Source organism: Lacerta agilis, chromosome 17, assembly GCF_009819535.1.
Source record: "Lacerta agilis isolate rLacAgi1 chromosome 17, rLacAgi1.pri, whole genome shotgun sequence".
NCBI lineage: Eukaryota > Metazoa > Chordata > Lepidosauria > Squamata > Lacertidae > Lacerta > Lacerta agilis.
Genome location: NC_046328.1, coordinates 22070901 through 22092537, shown reverse-complemented (window position 1 = coordinate 22092537; position 21637 = coordinate 22070901). Strand labels below are relative to the sequence as shown.

Here is a 21637-nt window from a genome sequence, read left to right as displayed (position 1 = left end):
CAGTTTTAATCCTGGCTGAATAAATGCCTGCTGATCCTTCTATCAACTACTGTATCAATTGTTGCAAATGAAGCAGGATGACAAAATCACAGGCCAAAGTTGCTGGTTGGAAGAGGAAGCAAGGGTATGCCATGAGCACTTTGCACTACTGCACAGATCAATCTGTGTACCAGATAGAAGTTTATCACTGACACCCAAAAGATAGCTCCGTTGGTTACAGCATAGTGCTGATAACACCAAGGTTGCAGGTTCGATCCCCATAAAGGACAGCTGCATATTCCTGCATTGCAGGGGGTTAGACTAGATGATCCTTAGGGTCCCTTCCAACTCTACAGTTCTATGATTCTATGAGAAAACAGTTGAGATGCCAGCAGAATAAAACCTCTGGTAGGTGACTCAGAACAAGCAGCTGGGGAAGCACAATAGGAAAAGGTCCAGTTTGACTTCAAGGAAAGTTGCTTTCTGGGTCCAAATGTGGCTTGTAGTATAAGCAAGACCAGCACTCCACCCTTTCTGCTTTGCTGTCTCTTGTTGCTTGGAGGTGCCTCTCAGAACACTTACATCAGGCATCCCCAAACTCGGCCCTCCAGCTGTTGTTGGACTACAATTCCCATCATCCCTGACTACTGGTCCTGTTAGCTAGAGATGATGGGAGTTGTAGCCCAAAAAACAGCTGGAGGGCTGAGTTTGGTGATGCCTGACCTACATGATGTAAGCTCTCTTCTAAGCCATCATCAAAAGCAAGCTACATAAAGCCTTTGGTCCCCCATCCTGTGCTGTGTCTCAGCAAAGACTACAAACCTAGTCCTGCTTACCCAGGAGTGAGCCCCACTCTATTCTGAGTAGAGGTGGTTAGGACTGCACTGTAACCAAGCCTTAGCATGAGGTAACTGGAAAATGGGACAGTGGTGGAACATGCATGTAGAGATCACTAAATCTCGCACCCTGCAGCACCTTGCAGTTGCTACTTGACATCACAGCAGGGTTTCTCTCAAGTGAACAAGTGGCAGCTAGAAAGTGAGAAGGGTGGTCCCTACAAGGGAAACATTTGCAATTTTAGGCTAAAACAGGGGTAACCAACTCAACACTAAGAACCACTCTGTATTAACTCAAGAGGCTGTACCTCTATGTTAACCATTACAAAGCATTTTTTTGTCCATATGGTTAACTCAGCCCTTGTTTTATGGGCTATAGTAATATGCATGTATGGGCTTGTGGGTGGGGGGAGAGGGAAATGTATGGAATTACGAAATGATGTTTACTTCAGACCAACCAATTCCTGCCGGGAAGAAACAACAGATGGGATTGATCTCCCTAAGCCTCAGATGATAGTTATTGTGCAACTGACAAATGAAGCAATAAATAAGACATTTAGACATCTTGCTGTACGATGAAGTGAAAGAGCCTAACTCAGGAGAGCAATTAGATAAAAGAAATCAACCTTCCAGGGGACTGAGCTTTGTGGCTGGCTTGTAGCAGAGGGAATGTTCGCTCATCAGGTGGCCTAAACTGTCCAATTTCACTTTAACACATATCATAGGGGCTTCACTGCTTTAATTTATCGTTTTGTCTTTTAGTCTATAGTACAGCAGACAAAAACTCTCAGGCGTCTGTTACAAATGTTTTATTTTACTGGAGAAAAGGTTTTGTCAAACTTCAGAGAACAAAAGTCACAGGTTAATTATCAGTATAAGAAGGACTCCACAGGAGGGAATAAACTCAGGAAAATAACAAATATGACAAAACAAACAAAAAGAAAAAAAGAAAAGAAAAAGGGGGGGTACTGATTATTCACTTCCTAAATTAAGCCACAAATAGGGAGACAGAAATTGAGCTGGGAGAGAAGGCTGTGGCTTAAAGTAGGCTCCAGAAGGAAAAGAGACTGCCTCCTGTTCCACCCAGGACCACCCTAAACTTAAAATCCAGGTCTAGGCAGGAGGGTGCAATGTCAGTAATTGCCAAACTCCCCGCAACACCTCCCTCCCCCAGCCCCGCAAAAATCATTGGGAAAGGTGTTCTATTTTTGTTTTTAAAGGAAAGTTAGTTGTTACTAAACTTTGAAGAGACACAAGATGTCCATTAGTGAGACCATGCTAAACACAAATTGACACATCGTGAAGCCTGGCACAGTTTTGTCACGGATGTACCACAGGAACCCGACGTCCAGCCCTCAAATAGCCTACCTGAAAAATAAAAGACACAATTCATTTGAAGGCTCAAAGGTGGATTTTTGCCTAGAGTGCCTAGAGGGAACCCAGGACCACGTCGCACAGGATTCCAACACAAAGATCTTCACTTCTAAGGACGGTGCGTGTGTACCTACCCAAACTTCTGAATGTCAAGAAAGCTGTATGTGAGGCTGGTGGAAGGGACAGGCATCAGGGATAGAAAGAGAAAAAGAACTCAGAATTGTAACTATTTCACAAATAGCTATGGAAAGATAATTATCAGCATATCCCTCAGCGGTTTACAAAGCATCCCACTTTGGCTGGGAGCCATAATATAGGATGAGCAGTTTAAGGGAACATTGGTCCCCGCAACCCCAATTAATGTGAAATATTTATTTTGAAAAGCAAAAGAATCTCCCTATTTATATGAAATTCTCAGTTTGCTCATTTTAGTTACCGATTTCCTGAAATGCAAGCAACTAGTTTAAATGCACATTGGGGCAACCAATACACTTTTGGGGCAATGCTTCATTTGTTGGCATTTGCAATCCATCCCAGAAGCAGGACTAAGACTGCCTTCTCTCAGCTCAGACAAGTGACTGGCAGTGCCTCCCAAGCTCCCAGGCACAGGTCCTTTTTTCACAACCAGGGATCTTTTTAACAGGAGATGAAAGGTACTGAACCTGAGACCTTCTGTATGCAGAGCTCTACCAGTGAGCTGTGGTCTCTTCACTGAACAATGGGTTTTTCCAACACCTGTTACTTAATCCTTTGGGGGGAGACTGCGCCCGGGACCTTCTGCATTCAAAGCACAAGTTCTACCAGTGATCTACAGCCTACGTCAACAGTAGTAAACCCTGGCTTGCATGTGAATTGCCCATCCATTCTGACAGACTGCCAAGGAGCCTCAGGCTATCCTACTGTGCACTGGGGTCATACATACCCTACAAACAGCAAATGGTGGCATTTGCTATTGTTGCAGTTCAACCTAACTTCCAGATGAATGCATGCTGACTACCCGAAAAGGGAGCTGCTGTGTGTGTGCGCGCAATTAAAATGTCGCGGTTAGAAAAAGGGGAGGAAGAAAAAACCCTCAATATGGGGAATTATTAGGGTGAGACTGCAAACAGAATTACAAGTGTAATAATATGCATCTGTGGTATGGTAACATTTTATAATGCTGCATATTGTCCTATCCCACAAAGGGTATCACACAGCTGGAAGAAATATAGAAAGGAAGCAATTAAGATATCAAGGGGGTGGAGTGCTTTCATTATAATATAAGGCTTTTAGTTTTTGTTTTAGAAAGAAGACAAATGGGATGGATGGAGAGAGGTTTATAAAATAATGAACCACATGGGGGAAAAGTGGAAAGAAAATTATTCACCCTCTCATACTACTAGGACTCAAGTTACCTGACAAAAATAATTTGCAATGGGTTTAGGATAGAGAAAATCAGAGTATTCCCTCATATAATACATGATTAACTGAAGAAATTTACTATCAGAAGATGGGGTGATGGCTACTGGCTTATGTGACTTTTTTTTTAAAGCATCAGACAAATTCATAAAGGAGGATATCTTCTCAATGGCCACCTACATGAATTGAGCAAGACAACTCTGAATGAATGCTGGGGTAGACAAGGGAAGCTCAACTTTATGCCCAGCTTGGGACATACCTAATTAGCCACTGCTGTAAGGAGAAGGCTGGTCTGAATCAGCATGGCTATTCTTGTGTAAGGAGATGTTGAAACTGCACCTTTGACAAGCTGTCATCTTTGAAAATTCACAGGCCCTCTGTGAATGACCCTCCCAGCACACAGCTCAGAGATGAAGCTGGGGAATCTTCTAGATGCTTAAAGCCTTGTTGCTTATTTCAGAGCAGTGTTGTCCAAGGGTCACTGCATCTCCTGCAAGCCAGAGTGACTGCTACAGCTCAGCCCCAGCCTCTATAGTGCATACCAAGCTACATATGCAAGGGGAATGCTGGCAGCCTTGTGAGCAGATGGCAAAGGTGCAAGGTCAATGGCAACAGCAGGGAAAGCAACCAAACCACTTGGGCTGGAGAGCAAGAAACTGACAGACTGGGCCAGATTTTAAGAGCAGGAGAGTGGAGCCTATTCGTCCCACGGGAACATACCCACAGTCCAGCTATGCAGCAAAACCCTCAAGGACAGCTCGCTTCTCCTCCCTCTATTGCTGGGCTGGTGACAGTGGCCCAAACTACACCTCCCGCACCCAGCTGCATTGCTTGCTCCAGGTTGCCTCAGGTATCCTAAGTGCTAGGCCTATGCTGCTGCCAGCAGCTTTGCAATCCAGAGCACAGCAGATACCAGAAGGTATCCCTCAAGACACAGCAGACCATTTCCCCAAGTCTCACCAGCCACGCTAATGTGCCATCCCCCTCCTCCAAGCGACTCAGGAAAAAAACGCTCTCACCTCCAGACTCAATACGCAGAGTATCGCAACCTGTCCGCGCCTGCATCCCGCCCGAACCGCTGGACATCATAGAGGGATGATCGCGGAACGGGAGAAAGCTGAACACGCTCGTATCCGTACACGTCTCCGACGGTGGAAGCCGCAGCTGCCGAACGACGCAGGGGGCTTCTATCCCGGGTGTAAAATGAGGAGGTCGCGGCCGCCGCCGCAGCAGCTACTGCTGCTGCAGTTCCCGAGGCAGGCAGCAAGGCCCTCTCGTAGGGCTCTAAGGCAGTGGAGAGGCGATTGGCCATGGCTGTGGCTTGTGAGTACTGGGCGTACTGGGAATACTGGGCCATGGTCTGCTCCGCATAAGCGTCGTATGCAGAAGCCCCATACGCCGCGGCGGACCTCGCGCGATACCGTTTATAGTAGTCCACCATTCCGTAAGGGTCATCATAATACACGGGGTCCCCATAGCCCGTAGGGTAGGGGGTGCGCACCATTCCGTATTGCTCGCTATAAGTTTCGGTCAACTCAGGCACTTGCCCCGTGCGATCTACTGGGCACTCTTTAGACCAGTGACCCTCCTTCCCACACCGGTAGCAGCCACTCTTGTCTCCCATCCCGGGTGCGGTCCTGAGACGGCTGGTGGACAACTGCACGCGCATTCGTTTGCCTTGAAGAAACAGACGCAAGAAGGGCAGCTATAAAGATTTGTTGAAAACAGTTCAAAGCAAAAGCACAGCAGGTCAGGTTTGTTTGCTTGTTTATGTCACAACAACCAGCTGGCCCAGCCTGCACAGCTAACAGTACAAGAGGCAAAACAAAAAGTGTTTCTGGGACCAGTTGTCCCTGGCTGCAGGGAAAGTGGAATCCTGCACCTTCTGACTTGGAATAGCCCACCAATTTACCTGAGGAGCAGAGCATGCAGCAGCAGAAGAGTTGTTCCATCCTGCTTAGGAATGTGAATTATTTCATTCAATCCTCAAACATGGTTCTGGCTACAATAACACAAAAAATATTTTGGCAGGCCTGCAGAATGCTATGGTAAAGCCGGAATGAGCCAGCAGACCCAGGAGTCTTGGGTTCAAAAACTTTGCAGCTAGCTTATTGTATGGCTGCATCGGGAAACATACAATATCCCAGTATGTGGTCCTAAACACTCCAGAAAAAAACTGTTGCTGTTATTTTGTTTTAAAATAACATTTGTGACCCTTATGAGGGGATGAAATGCTTATAGGGGCCTAGCAATGTATGCTAAAGGTTCTGAAAGGATATGGAGAAAGTTCCAACTCTGGTTTCACACTGAATTAATCCTTACATTCTTGATCCACTCTTCCTCGTCTCTCCATTTTCCAAAGGCAACAGCATTTCCCAGACCCTGATACCAAGAAAGCTTGCATATAATGAATCAAATGTAATCCATTCATTCTGCTCAGAGGGATCTTGCAGGATAAGGCTTCCTAAGCTTTCAAGACATGCAGTTAATTGAGATCCCTGACTATGGCCCTGTCTCTATTCCTGGACTATCACAGACAGACCTTTAATGCCCAGAGAAACCACTAGCACAGCAACTAAATGGAAGCCAGAGAGGTTGCAGGGCATCAGGGAGCAGGACAGTGATCCCTTACGGAAGTCATAGAGGAAGACCACCCAATTCCTCAAGCCAGACAAGAACCAAACATGCATCACAAATGAAAGATTTACACTTGGCACACAGCCAAGCATAGCACAGCTTAGTTCTTACAAAGCCAGCCAAGTCTTTTTCTTTCTGCTGCCACCTGCCTTAGAATCACAGAACTGGAAGGGGCCACCTAGTCCAATCCCCCGCAATACAGGAATCCTTCAGCCTTGTCTTAACATGCAGTGGCTGATAGCATCCACCCAGCAATGCAGGGGAGATGTTGCTCAACAAACTAGCCTAGTCCACCTTTTAATTGAGGACAACTGTTTACAGTCTGTGCCCTCATATTTCAGCAGTGAAAAGGTTTAATGTTCAACCCAGCTGATTTCTGCCGCATGCATCCAAAAGGCTACTAACGATGGCTATCTGATACCTGTCGTGGCAGTCTGAATACCAGTCATGAGGAAGCATGAGTGGCTCAGGTTCTACATGAGGGCTTCCGAGAGGCATCTGGATGGTCACTACGGGAAACAGGGTGTTGGTCTGACACAACAGGGCAATTCTTACATATGAAGCCCCCTACAAGCTTGCCCCAAGACCATTGCTCCTTTTCAGCTCTCCTTTATTCCAACACCCCCCTGGGAACAGGGGAACTTCAATACCTCCCCCCCCCCCCATCTTGTTAAGACAGTGGAGAGGAAAGGAACCTTCTTGCCCCTGGGGTTTTCATGCACAGTTCAGCAGCTGCTTTTGCTCCTAGACAACAACCCATGGATAAAAAAAGCAAAATATCACTCAGAAAAGTATCTGAAATATTTTCCTTGAAGCCTGAATTTGTTCTATTCTGGGTTGTTTTATTTGATGTTGTAATGTGTTGTAAACTGCTTTGAATGTTTTTCTTTAAAATATAAAGTGGTGTAGAAACGAAATGAGTAATAACAATAAAAATTCCACCGGGGGGTGGGGAAATGGCGACTAGACATTCTGTTGTGGCGACCGTTACCTAGGTTTAAGGTGACATTTGGTGATAGCTTATTTATCTTAGTTTCTAGCTCTTCCTGGGAGTACATGTGGCTCAGCTTCCAAAGTTCTCCTACTTGCCCACTTTTGTCCAATGGATCAGGTTGCACAGCTTGGTTACTGGGAAACAGCTGATCTCACCCTGTGGGGTTTATGCTCCACTGCATGTCAACCCACAACTCCAAATAAGAAGCAGATGGGATCCTGTGCCTTTAAAAGCTGCATGAACAGGACAGGCACTGCTCACCAGACCCCACTTTTAACTGAGTAACAACACTGAAGAAGGAACTTCAGCAAAGCTTCTCTCATCTTTGCTACTACTTAGTTATCTCCTGGAATTCATCAACAATCACTGTTACTAGCCTGGCACTCTTCAGTGAGTATGTGAAGCACCTTGGCACAGAGAAACACACTTCATTGCCAAGTTAGCTACAGTGGCTGAATTTAATTGTATAAAGTCTTCAACACTGAATCCAAGACTATATATACAACTACTGTATGGGTACTCTTTGGAGCCAAAAGGAATGAAAGTAGGAATTTCTCACCTCGAAGTGCGGCTTAATACTGCCAGATTGGGAGATGAAACAAGCAAACACATAATGGGCATTTGTCTGCAACTCCTAAGATGCTGAAGCAACAGAGAGACTGCAAAGGTGGAGGCTTGCCTTATGTGTATGGGTGCTTAATAGGTAATAAATATTTTGGCTAATTTCAGGATATGTTTATCCCTGTCTTAATTTTATACAGGCTTCTCCCTGCCATGAACACCGCTCAGCCAAACAATTTCAAATGAACCAGGCCTTTGCTCACATGACTTACAACCCTACCAATTCCTTGCCTTCACCACTCCCTAGAGACATCTAACTTTATATACAGAGTTACATCTTACCTACCAGCATGATATAGCTAGATTCTAACCACTTTCCAGACAAGCTAAAAGGAAAATGGAAAAAAAAAAACCTGTGCATTTTAATCGTTCATTTTGGTGATGGTTGTTGTTTTGGAAGAAAGAGCAATTTTAACATATTATCATGCAATTCTCACCTGGAAGGTATCAACCTCAGCAAAAAATGACGTGGATGGTTATTTTGGATTTCTTCCCCCACCCAAAAAAAGCTCCAGATTTTTGTTTTGTTAACACATTTTTGCAAACACTGTACTGAAGAGTTTTAGTAACCAACTAAAGTACTACTCAGATGTTCAACATTCTCAAAATTAGGTATATATCCCTCTCCAAACCCCAAAAACGTGGAAGTAAAAAAAAAAAGGAATGAATTACTAGAACAAAACAATAGATTACTAGAACAAGCTAAGAAATGGATCTTGGCTGCCTGTAGCTGCCTGCCCCTAGCCATCAGATTTGCTATGTTGTCCTGGATCTAACAATGACATTCTAACTGCTCAGCAGGAAGCTGTTAGCAACAGAATGTTGATAAACACTGCAGCTTCTAAGAGAGAAGTAAAAGGTCATGCAGGCCTTGGGAAGGAGAAGCCATGTGCTGTCAGCAATAAAGGGAAAGGGAGGCGGGGAATCAGTTAAGAGGGCATGGAAGTAGAAAACACAGGAAGTGCAAAAGTAAACTGGCTGAAGGAATGGGAACAGAGCAGGCAGTGGGCTGGGAAGCATGGACTTAAGTGACTGATGGCTAGATAGCAGAGGCAGGAAGCAAGAAGAAGAGAGCAGTTCTTGTTTTTAAAAAGGATCTACTTGCTGAAAGGAAAGTGACAGGTAGGTAAGGAAGCTGGGTGGGGAGGAAGGGTAGGATTGTGCCCTACATTGCACAAGGTCAAAAGGCCGATTAGGTGGTGGGCGGGCTCCGTACCGCATGGATTTGAGCCGAACTTCAGTCAGTGCTGCATGCTTATAGCAATTCAATCAATAACCAACTAACTAAAACTTTAAATACATACTGAACATCCACAAACACCACATGACTAGTAGGGCTAACAAGAAGCAGAGACCTAGGAACTTTGAAAGATCTGGGGGCTTTTTCATTGCTGTTCTGAACTGGATGTAAGAGAAATTTAAAGTTATTTCCACAGTTTGCATGCAAAGTTAGAAAACGTCTTTTTGGGCGGGAGGATACTTTGAAAGTTTTTCTTCTAATATGCTGGCTGTTCAGCTAAAATCAATTTTTAAGGCATCTTTCTGGGATTTCATTAAATTTACTGGCTGAAAACTTGTAATTGAAATTGTTCTGGCTCAACGAGTGGTATATACAAATTTGAATGTAAATGTATTGAAGCCTTCCTTTTCAGAAAGCAGTGAGCTTTTGTTCATTAAATTTCTCACACAGAAAATAAAGTACCCACTTTCAAATCCTCAAACAAGGCCTTTTGCCAAGAATGTACATGTATTTAAATTGAATCTATTTAAGAAAATCAATGGTTAGAAGCCAGACTAATCAAATATTAAAATCTAGCCAGCGGACAGCCTTCCTAGCTGCTGAACATGGCTGGAGTAGTTTGGAACTCTTGTCAGCCCCCATGGGAGAGGCGAACCCGTACATGGGTCTTTTTGCTTCCTGTTCCTAGCCCACCTGGCTCCCCCTTTCCCACCTTGGAATTCTGTGTTGTCAAGGCCCCTGATGGCCTCCACGGCATCCTCTGCTCTCTCCATGTGCACAAACGCATAATCCTTAACAATGTCGCATTCAAGCACCGGCCCATACTCCTCAAACTTGGTTCGCAGCTCCAGGTTGGTGCAGCCGGTGCTGATGTTGCCTACGTGCAGTTTGGTGGAAGCCTTACTCTTGTTCTTACTGGCCTCCACGTTGATGCACACCCCATGCAGCTTGTAATGGTGCAGGTTACGGATGGCATCCTCGGCTGCCGTCTTGTCCTCAATGTGCACAAAGCCGTAGTTCTTGATGATGTCGCATTCCAGAACCCGTCCGTACTGCTCAAAAAGGGAGCGGATCTCCTGCTCTGTGGCCTCCCGAGGAAGATTGCCAATAAAAAGTTTCACCATGGTGGCTAATGCTGAGTGTGGGGGACAAAAAAAAGAGGCTGCATTTCAATGAATGAAGACAAACAGTATTAAGACACTTATGCAAAGAAAGAAACCCAAACCGGGATTCACTAGTCAAAGAACAATTCCTCACATCAAGATCAAGAGCATCTAATGAATTTCACAAGCCCCCTTCAAGTGCTATCTTCCAAGTGATCATAATCTTGTTGAGAAGGCCCTCACTACTATGGCTCTACCCCCGGGGGGGGGGGGAGAATATCTGTACAGAGAAGCAGACTTCAGGTAAGTAGCCTTCCCATGGTTTGCAACCCGGTGTGATCAGGGCTCGAAGTCACAGGTACTTCAAGCAGACTCTCCTCTTCAGAAGTTCTTCTCTTATGTGTGTGGATGGCAGTGCGCAGGCACAACCCCCCTCTTTCTCCATGCAGCAGATGGATTGCCTGTTTTTAGAAATATTGGTATTAGGCTTATGTACTTGCTTCCCTGTGCTCCTTTGGAAGGAAGAATATAAACTTTTATAGCAGGGTGGATAAAAATCAATGATTTTTAAAAATAAAAAATCGGATTTTTTTTATTTGAATCGGATTTTTTAAAATAAAATGCTTTTTGGTGAAAATATATTACCATCCAAAGGTTATTCAATCATGAAATAAAGATTAGTTTTTGTAATTATGTAGGCTAGAATAAGGCTGTATATGTTTAATTTTTTTGGTAAATAAATTCCATTAATCCATTGACAATGTCATTTATGCTCTTCCAGAGGTTTTTGTATGATTATTGGGCAGTTTCTCTGCCTACAAGATATTATCACAGATGCTTGGTTTACTTTTGCAGTTCTCAAAACTGAATTTGACTCAGCAGAGATCACATGCCTCTTCTTCACAGCAAAAATGTTATAACATGAACAGAGTTGAGAAAAATATCTTAATCCTATTGTTCTACAAACCTATGAATACAGAATCAACCCCTTCAGTGTTAAGTTTCAAGAAGTTCAGTGAATAGAATAGAAGCAATGATTATTATTCTTTTCCTTCCTAAGTACAACTGAAAGGTTGTCCAAATATGAATGATTAACCTATTAAACTGGGGATAAAAAAACTAATATGAAAAGTTGTTATTCTAAAAATCTTCATCTACTTGCATATTAAAGTTATACCAGCAAGAATTAGTCTTTATGTAGAAAACTGTGATATAAATCAAGCCTTACTGACTAGTGATTTAAATCAAATCAACCCTGTTTTATAGTAATAATAACTGAAGGATCTAAACCTGGATTTCCTATATCCAAAGCAAGTGATAACCTATTTACCACAAACTGATTTTCTAGGAAGAGTAACTTATTCAACAGATTTACCGGTATATGCACCCAAGAGGCAGGGCTCCCCAGAGTGGAATTAAAGGTATGGGAACAAGCAATATCCCTCTGGCTGAAAATCCATTACAACCCAAAGGGATTGTTACCTCACTTCCTGGCCAGTCCCCTATCCCCCCTGGCTTATGCAAATAACTAATAAGATCAAACAAATTGGCCTAAACCCAGAATATCTTCTTAACGGAACTTTAAATAAGGCAAAAATTACGACTTCACAATGTCGAATTACAACAAGAAGTTGCCTTACTCCCGGAGAAGTACAGATGTTTAAAATCTTGACCTAACTTTGCAGCGGCCCCTTACTTAACTAATATTACTAATGAAGCCTATAGATGGGCCTTCTCTAGAGCCCGTTTCGAGACAATGCCTTCAGCAGTGCTGTATGGCAAATTTATGAAGGTTCCAATGTATGTGCATCTCTGCCCCTGCATGTCTAACAAGGTAGAATCCATTACTCACATCCTTTTATTTTGCGAATTCTATAGTGAAGAACGTGCTCGATTTATTTTACCCCTTTTAACAAAGTTTACACCCTTACAACACTATTTGGAATCCTTCCCCGAAATTTTACGAAAATATCTTCTGGAGGATTCTTCAAGTCTAGTATCATATGATGTGGCTAAATTCTGCACTTTAGCTATTGAGAAGCATAAATCTCTTTTATTGAATAACACATTGTAAAGTTTCTTTGTGTAATTGTTTTATCTCTGGTGATGTTGTTGCCGATTTTTCTCTGTTTGGATTTATGATTTTCTTGCTGCTGGCTTTTGCAGTAATAAAACTGACTGACTGATATCCACCTCTTAAGCATTCAGATATTCAAAGCAGCTCAAAATAATGTCTTAATTACGGTACGTTTAAAGTCTCTGTAAAAGCAGGCCTCTGCATACAAATCCAAAGATGCATTCCGCCCACACACTGCAACATTTATTTATACAGTCGTACCTTGGATCCCAGGACCCAGGTGGCGCTGTGGGTTAAACCACAGAGTCTAGGGCTTGCCGATCAGAAGGTCGGCGGTTCGAATCCCTGCGACAGGGTGAGCTCCTGTTGTTCGGTCCTAGCTCCTGCCCGCCTAGCAGTTCGAAAGTACGTCAAAGTGCAAGTAGATAAATAGGGACCGCTCCAGCGGGAAGGTAAACGGCGTTTCCGTGCGCTGCTCTGGTTAGCCAGAAGCGGCTTTGTCATGCTGGCCACATGACCCGGAAGCTGTCTGCGGACAAACGCCGGCTCCCTCAGCCTATAGAGCGAGATGAGCGCCGCAACCCCAGAGTCGGACACGACTGGACCTGATGGTCAGGGGTCCCTTTACCTTTACCTTGGGTCCCAAACGCCCTGGAACTTGGACATTTTGGCTCCCAAATGCCGCAAAACCTGGAAGTGATTGTTTCAGTTTGCAAACATTCTTTTGGAACCCGAATGTCCAATGGGGCTTCTGCAGCTTCTGATTGGCTGCAGGAGCTTCCTGCAGCCAATCAGAAGCCACAATTTGGTTTTCAAACATTTTTGAAGTCGAACAGATTTCCGGAATGGATTCCGTTGGACTTCCAAGGTATTACTGTATACTGCTTGATTGTAACAAAACCTCTCTAACCTATCATAAGTGTTGTCATTCCCACTCTCTTTTTTCAGGCCCTTTATCTGTGCCGTTAACAGCGGCTTGGCATAGAAAAATTTAGAAAGCGACTATTTTCCATTCACTTCATGCAAGAAAAGCTTTCCCTACAGAATTTCTGGGCAACAGATTGTTGCTATAGCAGAAGATCAGAACACCTTTTACGAGGTACATCCCTCTGGAATTACCATCCACAAAGCAACGTCTCTCCTAACCTTTGGGGATTAAGGCTGGGTTGGTTTATTCAATTTCTGCTATTGAATTTGGAGCTCCTTGTGTTGGTGCTGCTTTGTGGATTTGTGCCACACCCTCTTGAAGGGCACAGCTTTCTACCTTCAAATAAATCCCTTTAAAAAAAAAAAACAGTCTCTCCTCAGGGCCTTTGGATCACATCCCCCCACTTTCAACACTGTAATTATAACCAAGATTGACATTGCATCTCTTTTCATGCTTTTTATGGGTTTTTAAAATGTATTGTTAGGACTCTTATTTCATATACAGTGGTACCTCGGGTTAAGAACTTAATTCGTTCTGGAGGTCCGTTCTTAACCTGAAACTGTTCTTAACCTGAAGCACCACTTTAGCTAATTTCTGTTCTTATCCTGAAGCAAAGTTCTTAACCTGAAACATTATTTCTGGGTTAGCTGAGTCTGTAACCTGAAGTATCTGTAACCTGAGGTACCACTGTATTGCAATCCACCAAGCGCTTTATTGAGGGAGTGGAAAGATGGCATATAAACTTCTGAAATAAAATACAATGTAAGTACATGCATTTAATTGCTTTTGCTACCTGCTTACCTCACCGTCCTCTCATTTTCCAATTTAGATAGTAAGTTAACAATGCAGTCCTTTGCATGGCTATATAGAAACAAGCTTTTGAGTTCAATAAAACTGAAGCCTAAATATGGGCTGCATATGCACTGTGATTTTAAAGCACATGAGCTCTCCTAAGGAATATTGGGAACTGTAGATTGTTGGGGTACAGGAAATTGCAGTTCTATGAGGGGTAAATTATAGCCCCCAGGATTCTTTGGGAGACCCCAACTGCTTTAAATGTATGGTGTGCATGCAGCACGAGTTTAGTTTAGGGCAAAACTAGATGTCACATTGGTTTAGTATTGCATAGCTGTTTTTAATGAAATAGTCAGGTGTGTGGGATGGAAACTGAATTGTGACAGTAGTGTGGGCTGAGGGGAAGTTTTATTTATTATTGAGATTTATACCCTGCCCTTCACCCAAAGGTTGTAGGGTGTGGGTCACATCAACAGAAATAAAAAATTAAATAAAAAAATTATACAACTAAAACTAACACACATATTTCTGATATGATAAAAATACATTTCTTATTCTGCCACTAAAATGGTTTCAACCATCACAGAAAGCCCTATGGCATGGTAGCCCCATGCAGAGTGCATTGCAGTACTGTAGTTGGTTTGGAAGTAACCAAATCATGGGTTACTGTAGCCACTCTATTGCAGTCCAAGAAAGGCCAGTAGCTAGTAACAGACACTCTGTGACAATGTGGCTACTAGAATCTCCAGTTATTAGGGGGAATCCAAGGGTACCCCCTTACTACATATCTGATCTTTTAAGGGTAGTGCAACCTCTCCAGAATAAGGTGTGAACCCACTCTCTGGAAACAGGACCAGAAAGCCACAGAATCTCCATCCTTTCAGCTCAGTGCACCCCCCAGCCCTCCACCACTTCCAAGCAATCATTTCGCATCCCAAAACCTTCTGATTTCAATGGAAAGAAGGCATCATCAGCATATTGATGCCAACTCATCCCACATCCCCTGATGATGGTACCCAACAGCTTCACACAGATGTTAAACAGCATGGCAGACAGGATGGACCCCCTACAAAGCTGAACAGCACAATTACTGTGGGGTCAAGCAGGAATCTCAAAAGGCTATTCTCTGAATCTGGTGCCCAGAGTAGATGAACTACCACTGCACAACACTGCCGCCAATTCCCAATTTACAAAAGTGGCCCAGTAGGACACCAGGGCTAAGTATATCAAAAGCAATTGCCTTGCTCCCAAAAGTGGGTATCATATTTCTCGGTCTAAGGAAGGCTTCTTCAGGAGGGATTGCACTCTCCTTCAAGGCAGCCAACATAGCACAATCCTCCCTCAATGAAGAATTCACCACTCCTGGGATTCACCCAGTCAATCCCTTTCAACTAGATTTTATAAGCCAGGATGAGCAAAGGGTCAAGATTGCAGGTGGTAGGCCAAACCCCTTCAAAGTATCTTCTCCAGGTCACAACAGCCAAAATTTATCCCATTTATCCAACCCTGACAATGCCCAGAGATTTCCCCATAACCTGCAGAAATATGCAGTCCATGTCAGACCAAATACAAATGATTTTGTATTAAAAGTGTCGTGCAAATATCTCACAAGTAATAACCATAGTTCCCCCTCATGAGGGGTGAGAAACCTTGCCAGGTCTTGAACTACGTAGAACGGCTATTTGAGGATGCCATGGTGGCAAAGCAATAAGCCTTCACTGCCATTGCCACCACGTGGTAGGTGTGAACATGTGCTCTTACCTTTGCTTGGCCATGTTCCATGAGAGACATGTGACTTAATTGCTTTTCTCTTCCCCCCACAACTTCACCACACTAGCTGAAGTGTCATAAGTAAAATGAGAAGAGGGTGATTTCAGCCCCCAAATCTATTTATTGTTTGCAAAGATCCATACCCCGCCTTATTAATTTAATTGAAAGATAGGGTACACATTTTAATAATAAACTTCTTGGAACATGGTCCACCTGCCCTCTCTCTTTACACTTAAGACTTTGTAAATTTACGTGTACACAGTGACACTGATGCAAAACCATTATTTTGAAAGCCACCTGAAGAATTCTTACAGCTCAGAGAGTGCCCTCTCAGTGATATGCCCAAGAACAGATAACTCCTTCTCCACAGAGGTACAACAGGCACCATGTCTTTACAGCTTCCATCAGTTGCTGAAGACACACCTCTATATCCTGATACCGGTATTTTGAGCAATGCGCTGTGTGGAATTATTTTGGCGGGGTTATGGATGATAGAGCTGTTTTATATTCTGCAATTCCACCCTGGGACTGTCTGGCAAGGGGAAGGCAAGAAACACAACAGCAACAAAAATAGCGCAATTAACATAATACTTCCTTCATTATTTGCTAGAAATGAACGCTAACACTGGAATATGCTTACTGTTAAGAGTATAAACACAATGTGCTAACAATATATAGCACGTTATGGATAATACTAAAATCTTATTAAGTTTACATTACAGTATTGAATCTAACGACGTGTCAACATCAATTAGGATAAAACTGAAAGGGTTCATATTGACCACATACTGCTTTTTTAAAAATAACTGCTAGTATTGTATGTTATCGTACTTCGCTGTTTTAGTATAAGCCACCCGGAGAAGTTGTTTATCGGGTGGCATATAATTTAAAAATGCTAGATATTAAAGTATCAATATATAACAGAAGAATAAGGCGAGTAAGAATTAATTAAAGTCAATAACTTAACAATTATTACCAATTATATTATCAGTATTCTTTAAATCCACAAAACCCACCCAACCCCGCTTTACACTTCAGCCAACCGCCCAGAATTGCACCTCGTTACCTTGCCTTAGCAGCAGCAGCAGCGGCGACAGCCCACGGCACAAAATGGCGGCAGAGACAACGGAAAAGCTTCTCACCCGCCCTCCGAACCCCCTAACCCGCGCTCCGCTGTACCCTAATTGGTCCCACGAGGAGCCGCCGCGCGTGATGAGTGGGCACGGGCGAGAGTCTATCAAGGAAGTCTAGCCAATGAGAGTCCTCTTTGAAAAGGCAGCCGCGTGGGTTGGTTCCCAGCATCCGACGACGACGAGGAGGAGGGGAAGGGGGGAAATTCTCGCCCCCTGGCGCGCCCACGCCCAGCTTTCTCCGCTTTCCCCGCCTACGTCGGCTGATCCTTCGTTCGCAATGACGAGTCACGTCGTCCGAGAGCGACGGGTCGTACCATTTTCAGGAGGAACGTGGGGGTGTTCACCTGGGAGGTGGGGGCCGCCGAGTGTATGTTGCTGAATGGTAGGCGCGTGGATGTGGGAAGTTCCCCCCCCCCCCGGTGACACCACGAAATGGTGTTGGAGTGAATATGGTTTGCTCCAAGGGAAGGTGGCGGGGATTATTCTATAGGGGCTCACAGCGAGGTGGTGGTGGATGAGAGGGGATAGAAAGTACTGTTGGAAAGGTGTCCCTGAAAATGAGGTGGACAGAGGAGCCTCAGAGTACCTTTATTAATGTTTTCCCATCTATCCGTTATTAACGCTGTTACCCCACTTATTCTGTTCCAGGCCCCCCTCTCTCCGTGTTATCTTCACAACCCTTTGAAGTAGGTGAGGCCGAGCAAGAGGACTGGCCCAAATTCACCCAGTGGGAGCTTCATACCGAATGGTATAGAGTACATGCTATGCAATGCAAAATGTCCCAAGTTCAATTCCTAGCATTGCCTGGTAGGACTCAGGAAGACTCCTGAAAATTATCTTGAGAGCTAGTGTGGCATAATGGTTAGTGTTGGACAATAACCAGGCTTTGGGTCTCTATTCAGCCATGAAGCTCACTGTGTCACCATCTCTCAGCCTAACCTACCTCCCAGGGTCACCGTGAGGATGAAATGAGAACAGTGAGTAGTTATCACAAAAAATAGCCCTGATTGTGGGGGTTCTCCGTAGGGTGTCTGAAGTAGCATAAAATCTTTTTTTTCTTTTCAGTTGTCCCCCCCCCCCCCCACCCACCCATTCACAGCTCACAATATGGGCAGAAATCCAGTAGGGAAAGCTTTTTTCCAGTGGGAGATGCAGTGTCAAAGGGAAGTATGTCAGATAAGGTCTAGCCAAGGGGGGAATGGGGCTGTACTTTTCTTCTAATTAAGCATCACAGAGGAGATGCCTACTGAATGCTATGGACAGTGATAGTTACCGGTAAGTGGATATCAATTAGCAGACAAGACATAATTCATGCTTGTGAGTCTCCCTGGCAGTTGTTAAGATCTTAAGAAGAGCCTGGCTGCTGGATCAGGCCAAAGGCCCACCTAGTCCTGCATCCTGTTCTCTCATTGGACAACCAGATGCCTGTGGGAAGCCTGCAAGGAGGACCTGAGTGCAACACTCTCCTCCCCCACTTTTGATTCCTAGCAATTGGCATTTCGGCATGCTATCTCTTGGCAGTGGAGGTAGAGCACAACCATAATGGCTACTGGCTATTGACAGGGCAAATAGAATCACAGAATTGTAGAGTTGGAGTAGATGACCCTTGGGGTCTCTTCCAACTCCCTGCAATGCACTAGAGATGGGCTCTGGTTTACTGTTGTTCAATACTAGGTTGTTGTTCAGTATTACTAGGGCTTCTTTTATGCTAAACTTTTGCCCATGCTATGTCTGTTAAAGACATAGAAGCACTGTCAGCCTTTTTATTTATTTTTTAAAGAAAAAGGTGGCAGCCTGAAGTTACACTGAAGGAAGCTGATGGCAGTAGCCAGTCTATAAAGAAGCCTGAAGGCTGTGGTGGGGGTGGAGGCGTCTCCCCTCTTTCGGTGAACAATACTTATCCAAAACAAAATCAAAAATTCTTTCCAGTAGCACCTTAGAGACCAACTGAGTTTGTTCTTGGTATGAGCTTTCGTGTGCATGCACACTTCTTCAGATACCTGAAGAATACCACTTCTTCAGGTATCTGAAGAAGTGTGCATGCACACGAAAGCTCATACCAAGAACAAACTCAGTTGGTCTCTAAGGTGCTACTGGAAAGAATTTTTGATTTTGTTTTGACTATGGCAGACCAACACGGCTACCCACCTGTAACTAATACTTATCCAATCATGTTTCCACTTCAAATGACTGGTCTCCTCTTGGGGTGCACCAGTTAAAAGTGTTGCATGCTGCAGACTCAGGGTTTTTAACAGGAGCAGCTGCCTTGCCCCAAGTCAGGCTTTTCTAGCTCAATACTGGCATTGACTCTCCAGGGAAACCCTTGGGCAAGATACAGTGCATGCGTCTCTCCTCCTCCCTCCCTGCAGCCACTCATTCTGAGCCCAATCTTCACTGTTCCCCAGAGAAAAAGGGCAGAGGGGTAAGAGGTTTGTAGGTGGCAAGGGTGAGAACTGCAGCAACAAATGGCTCTGGTGATCAGCAAAGGGGACCCTGTCAAGGGGCATGAAAATACCAAATCCATACATGTCCCTGTATTATCACTTTTTGCAGAGTAACTAGCAAGACAAGTCAAAGCTTTTCTCCGCATTGGAAAGCTTCACCTGCCTATATTTTGGCTCATCAGGCAGCTCTCTCCATCTTAAAAAAGCAACTGACCAAGCAGACCTTTTTTTTTTTAATTGCTTTTAAATTTGTTTTAACTTTGGGACACTTTTATTATATGGTTTTTATCTTTTTAATGTTGTGAACCACTGCGGTATATTTTTTATCATTTGGTGGTATACAAGTATTTTAATAAATAAGTAAATAAGATCCTGCTCAGCCTATTTGCCTTTTAACACAGAGACAGCAACACAGGGAGGGAATTTCAGATTTTGCTGCCGTCGCAACACGTGGGCAGGAACGAAACAGGCTGGCTACTCTCTACACAGATTCTTTTTATTTGTCCAAAAAGATCGGAACAGATGCCACTGCAAACACGTGAATAACAGTCTCCCACAAGCACGGATACACCACTGGGATGCTGCTTGGGAGCAGGGACCCGACAGGTATGCTGGAAAGGCACAGAGTGCCTTGCTTTTAAAAGCCAGGCCCCCTCCCTCAGAAACAGAACCCTCTTCCCAAGTCGCCTTCTGTAATCCAGATTGTCGGGAGGCGGGCGATGGCTGCTCTCTAGGTTTTGCGCACCCTGCTGTGGGCCCTGCGCTGGGGCAGCCTCTGCATCCTTTGTGGCAAGGGTGACGGTGCAGTGTTATTTTCACATGGCAAGGGGGTGGGGCTGGGGGCTGGAAGTGTAGCAGGCAGGGCAGCATATGATTATGAAAAGGAAGGCACACACAGGTCAAAAACCAGAGCTAGAAAAATGGGAATGGAGCAAGGACACAGCTGTGCGGGATGGCGAAGATCAGCAGCGGAATTCCACGCCTGTGGAGATCAGGCAAGCTGGTGAGGTGTGGATGGACAATGAATCCAGGTAGACCCAACAGAGCAACCTCAGTTCCTACAACCGGGCAAAGTAACATGATTCCTGCAATACCCAACCACCACCACCCAGATACACATGTTCCAGCCGTGTAAACTGGCTCCCTTCAATATAACCTTCAGCAACAAACTTTCCTGCTTCTTTTTTTCTTAAAAAGGGGCCCAGAGTGGAGTTATTTTCAGGACAGGCTTTGCAAAAAAAAAAAAAAAAAAAAAAAAAACCCACTGCCCAGAACACAATGCATTTGCTCCCTTTTGATTCCAAAGTCTCCCTTTTAAGACAGAACAGATTGACTCATGGCCACAGGATGCAGAGACTGGACCTGCGGCTGGCAAGTATAGAAGCTGCTATGAGCCACGGTAGTGCAGAAAGAAATGTCCATGTTCACAGACAGGATACTTCCATATACCGTAATCTCCTCCAGCATGAAGCCTTGTAAGTGATTTGGACCCCGACTCCCATTAGCCCCAAGTAGCATAGACATGTTACCTGGAGCTGATGGGAGTTGTCGTTTAAAACATCTGGAGGGCATCCGGTTGGAGAAGGCTGGTATAACAGATGCTGAGAACTTACAAGAGGCGCTGCTTGAGAGTTTTGCTGGATTAGATGTTTGAGCTCATACAAAATGAGGAAATCAAGGCCAGAAAAAGGCAGGGGTGTGTGAATGGACTTTATAACAGTGGCACGGATTACCAGAGCCATAGGTAATTGTGATTGGCAGAAGGTGTTTCTTGGGATGCAGCTCTGCCCCACTGCTGTAGAACAAGTCTTTCCAATCCTGGTGACCTCCAGATGTTCTGCACTACCACTTCCATCAGTCCCAGCCAGCAAAGCATGTGTGTGTGTGTGTGTGTGTGTGTGTGTGTGTGTACCAAGGGTATTGTGGGAAAATAAAATTGGCTGCTGGTTTTCAAGAACCAGCTGGCCAATAAGCCTGGGTCCAGAGGGGTACTTTGCCAGCCCCCACTCCCCAAAAACCTGGAACTGGCCTTGGTAGACAGAAGAAAGCTAAACTTGTCTCATGCAGTACTTCTGCCCTTCTCCTGTAACCACCTGTTTATCCCGGTTCTGCTCCCAGTCTGGAGGCCTGCAAAATTATAAGAATCACAGTGGAGGAGGCAGTTTCAAAGACTGGGGGGGGGGGGGGTTACCCCTCTACCTCGCTCACCCACAATGCCTCCATTCAAACACCCTCTCCCTGCTTAGGTAGCGTAACCCTAATCCAGGCCTGGGCAGAGTGTTGGCCTGAGGGATCTACTTTGTTTTCC

The 21637-nt window shown here is 44.5% G+C and overlaps 1 protein-coding gene across 3 annotated transcripts; it reads right to left on the bottom strand.

The window, feature by feature from the left end:
- Positions 1-1609: 1609 nt before the first annotated feature.
- Positions 1610-16972, bottom strand: LOC117061419 (RNA-binding protein 4B-like). 3 transcript variants are annotated; one of them, XM_033174228.1, is made up of 4 exons: positions 16824-16971; positions 9792-10214; positions 4607-5264; positions 1610-2183 (listed from the first exon to the last, which is right to left on the bottom strand). In XM_033174228.1, the coding sequence occupies exons 2-3, from the start codon at positions 10201-10203 to the stop codon at positions 4615-4617; spliced, it is 1062 nt and encodes a 353-aa protein (XP_033030119.1). In that variant the 5' UTR covers positions 10204-10214; positions 16824-16971; the 3' UTR covers positions 1610-2183; positions 4607-4614. The 3 variants fall into 3 exon arrangements, with proteins under 3 accessions (XP_033030119.1, XP_033030118.1, XP_033030120.1); XM_033174227.1 differs by having other exon boundaries at positions 16819-16969; XM_033174229.1 differs by lacking the exon at positions 4607-5264 and having other exon boundaries at positions 16819-16972.
- Positions 16973-21637: the final 4665 nt, after the last annotated feature.

Coding starts and splice junctions, on each gene's coding strand:
- LOC117061419 (XM_033174228.1), bottom strand. CDS start 10,203: ATGGTGAAACTTTTTATTGGCAATCTTCCTCGGGAGGCCACAGAGCAG. Junction 5,265..9,791: donor TGACAACACAGAATTCCAAG/GTGGGAAAGGGG, acceptor TGTTTCTTCAAG/GCAAACGAATGCGCGTGCAG.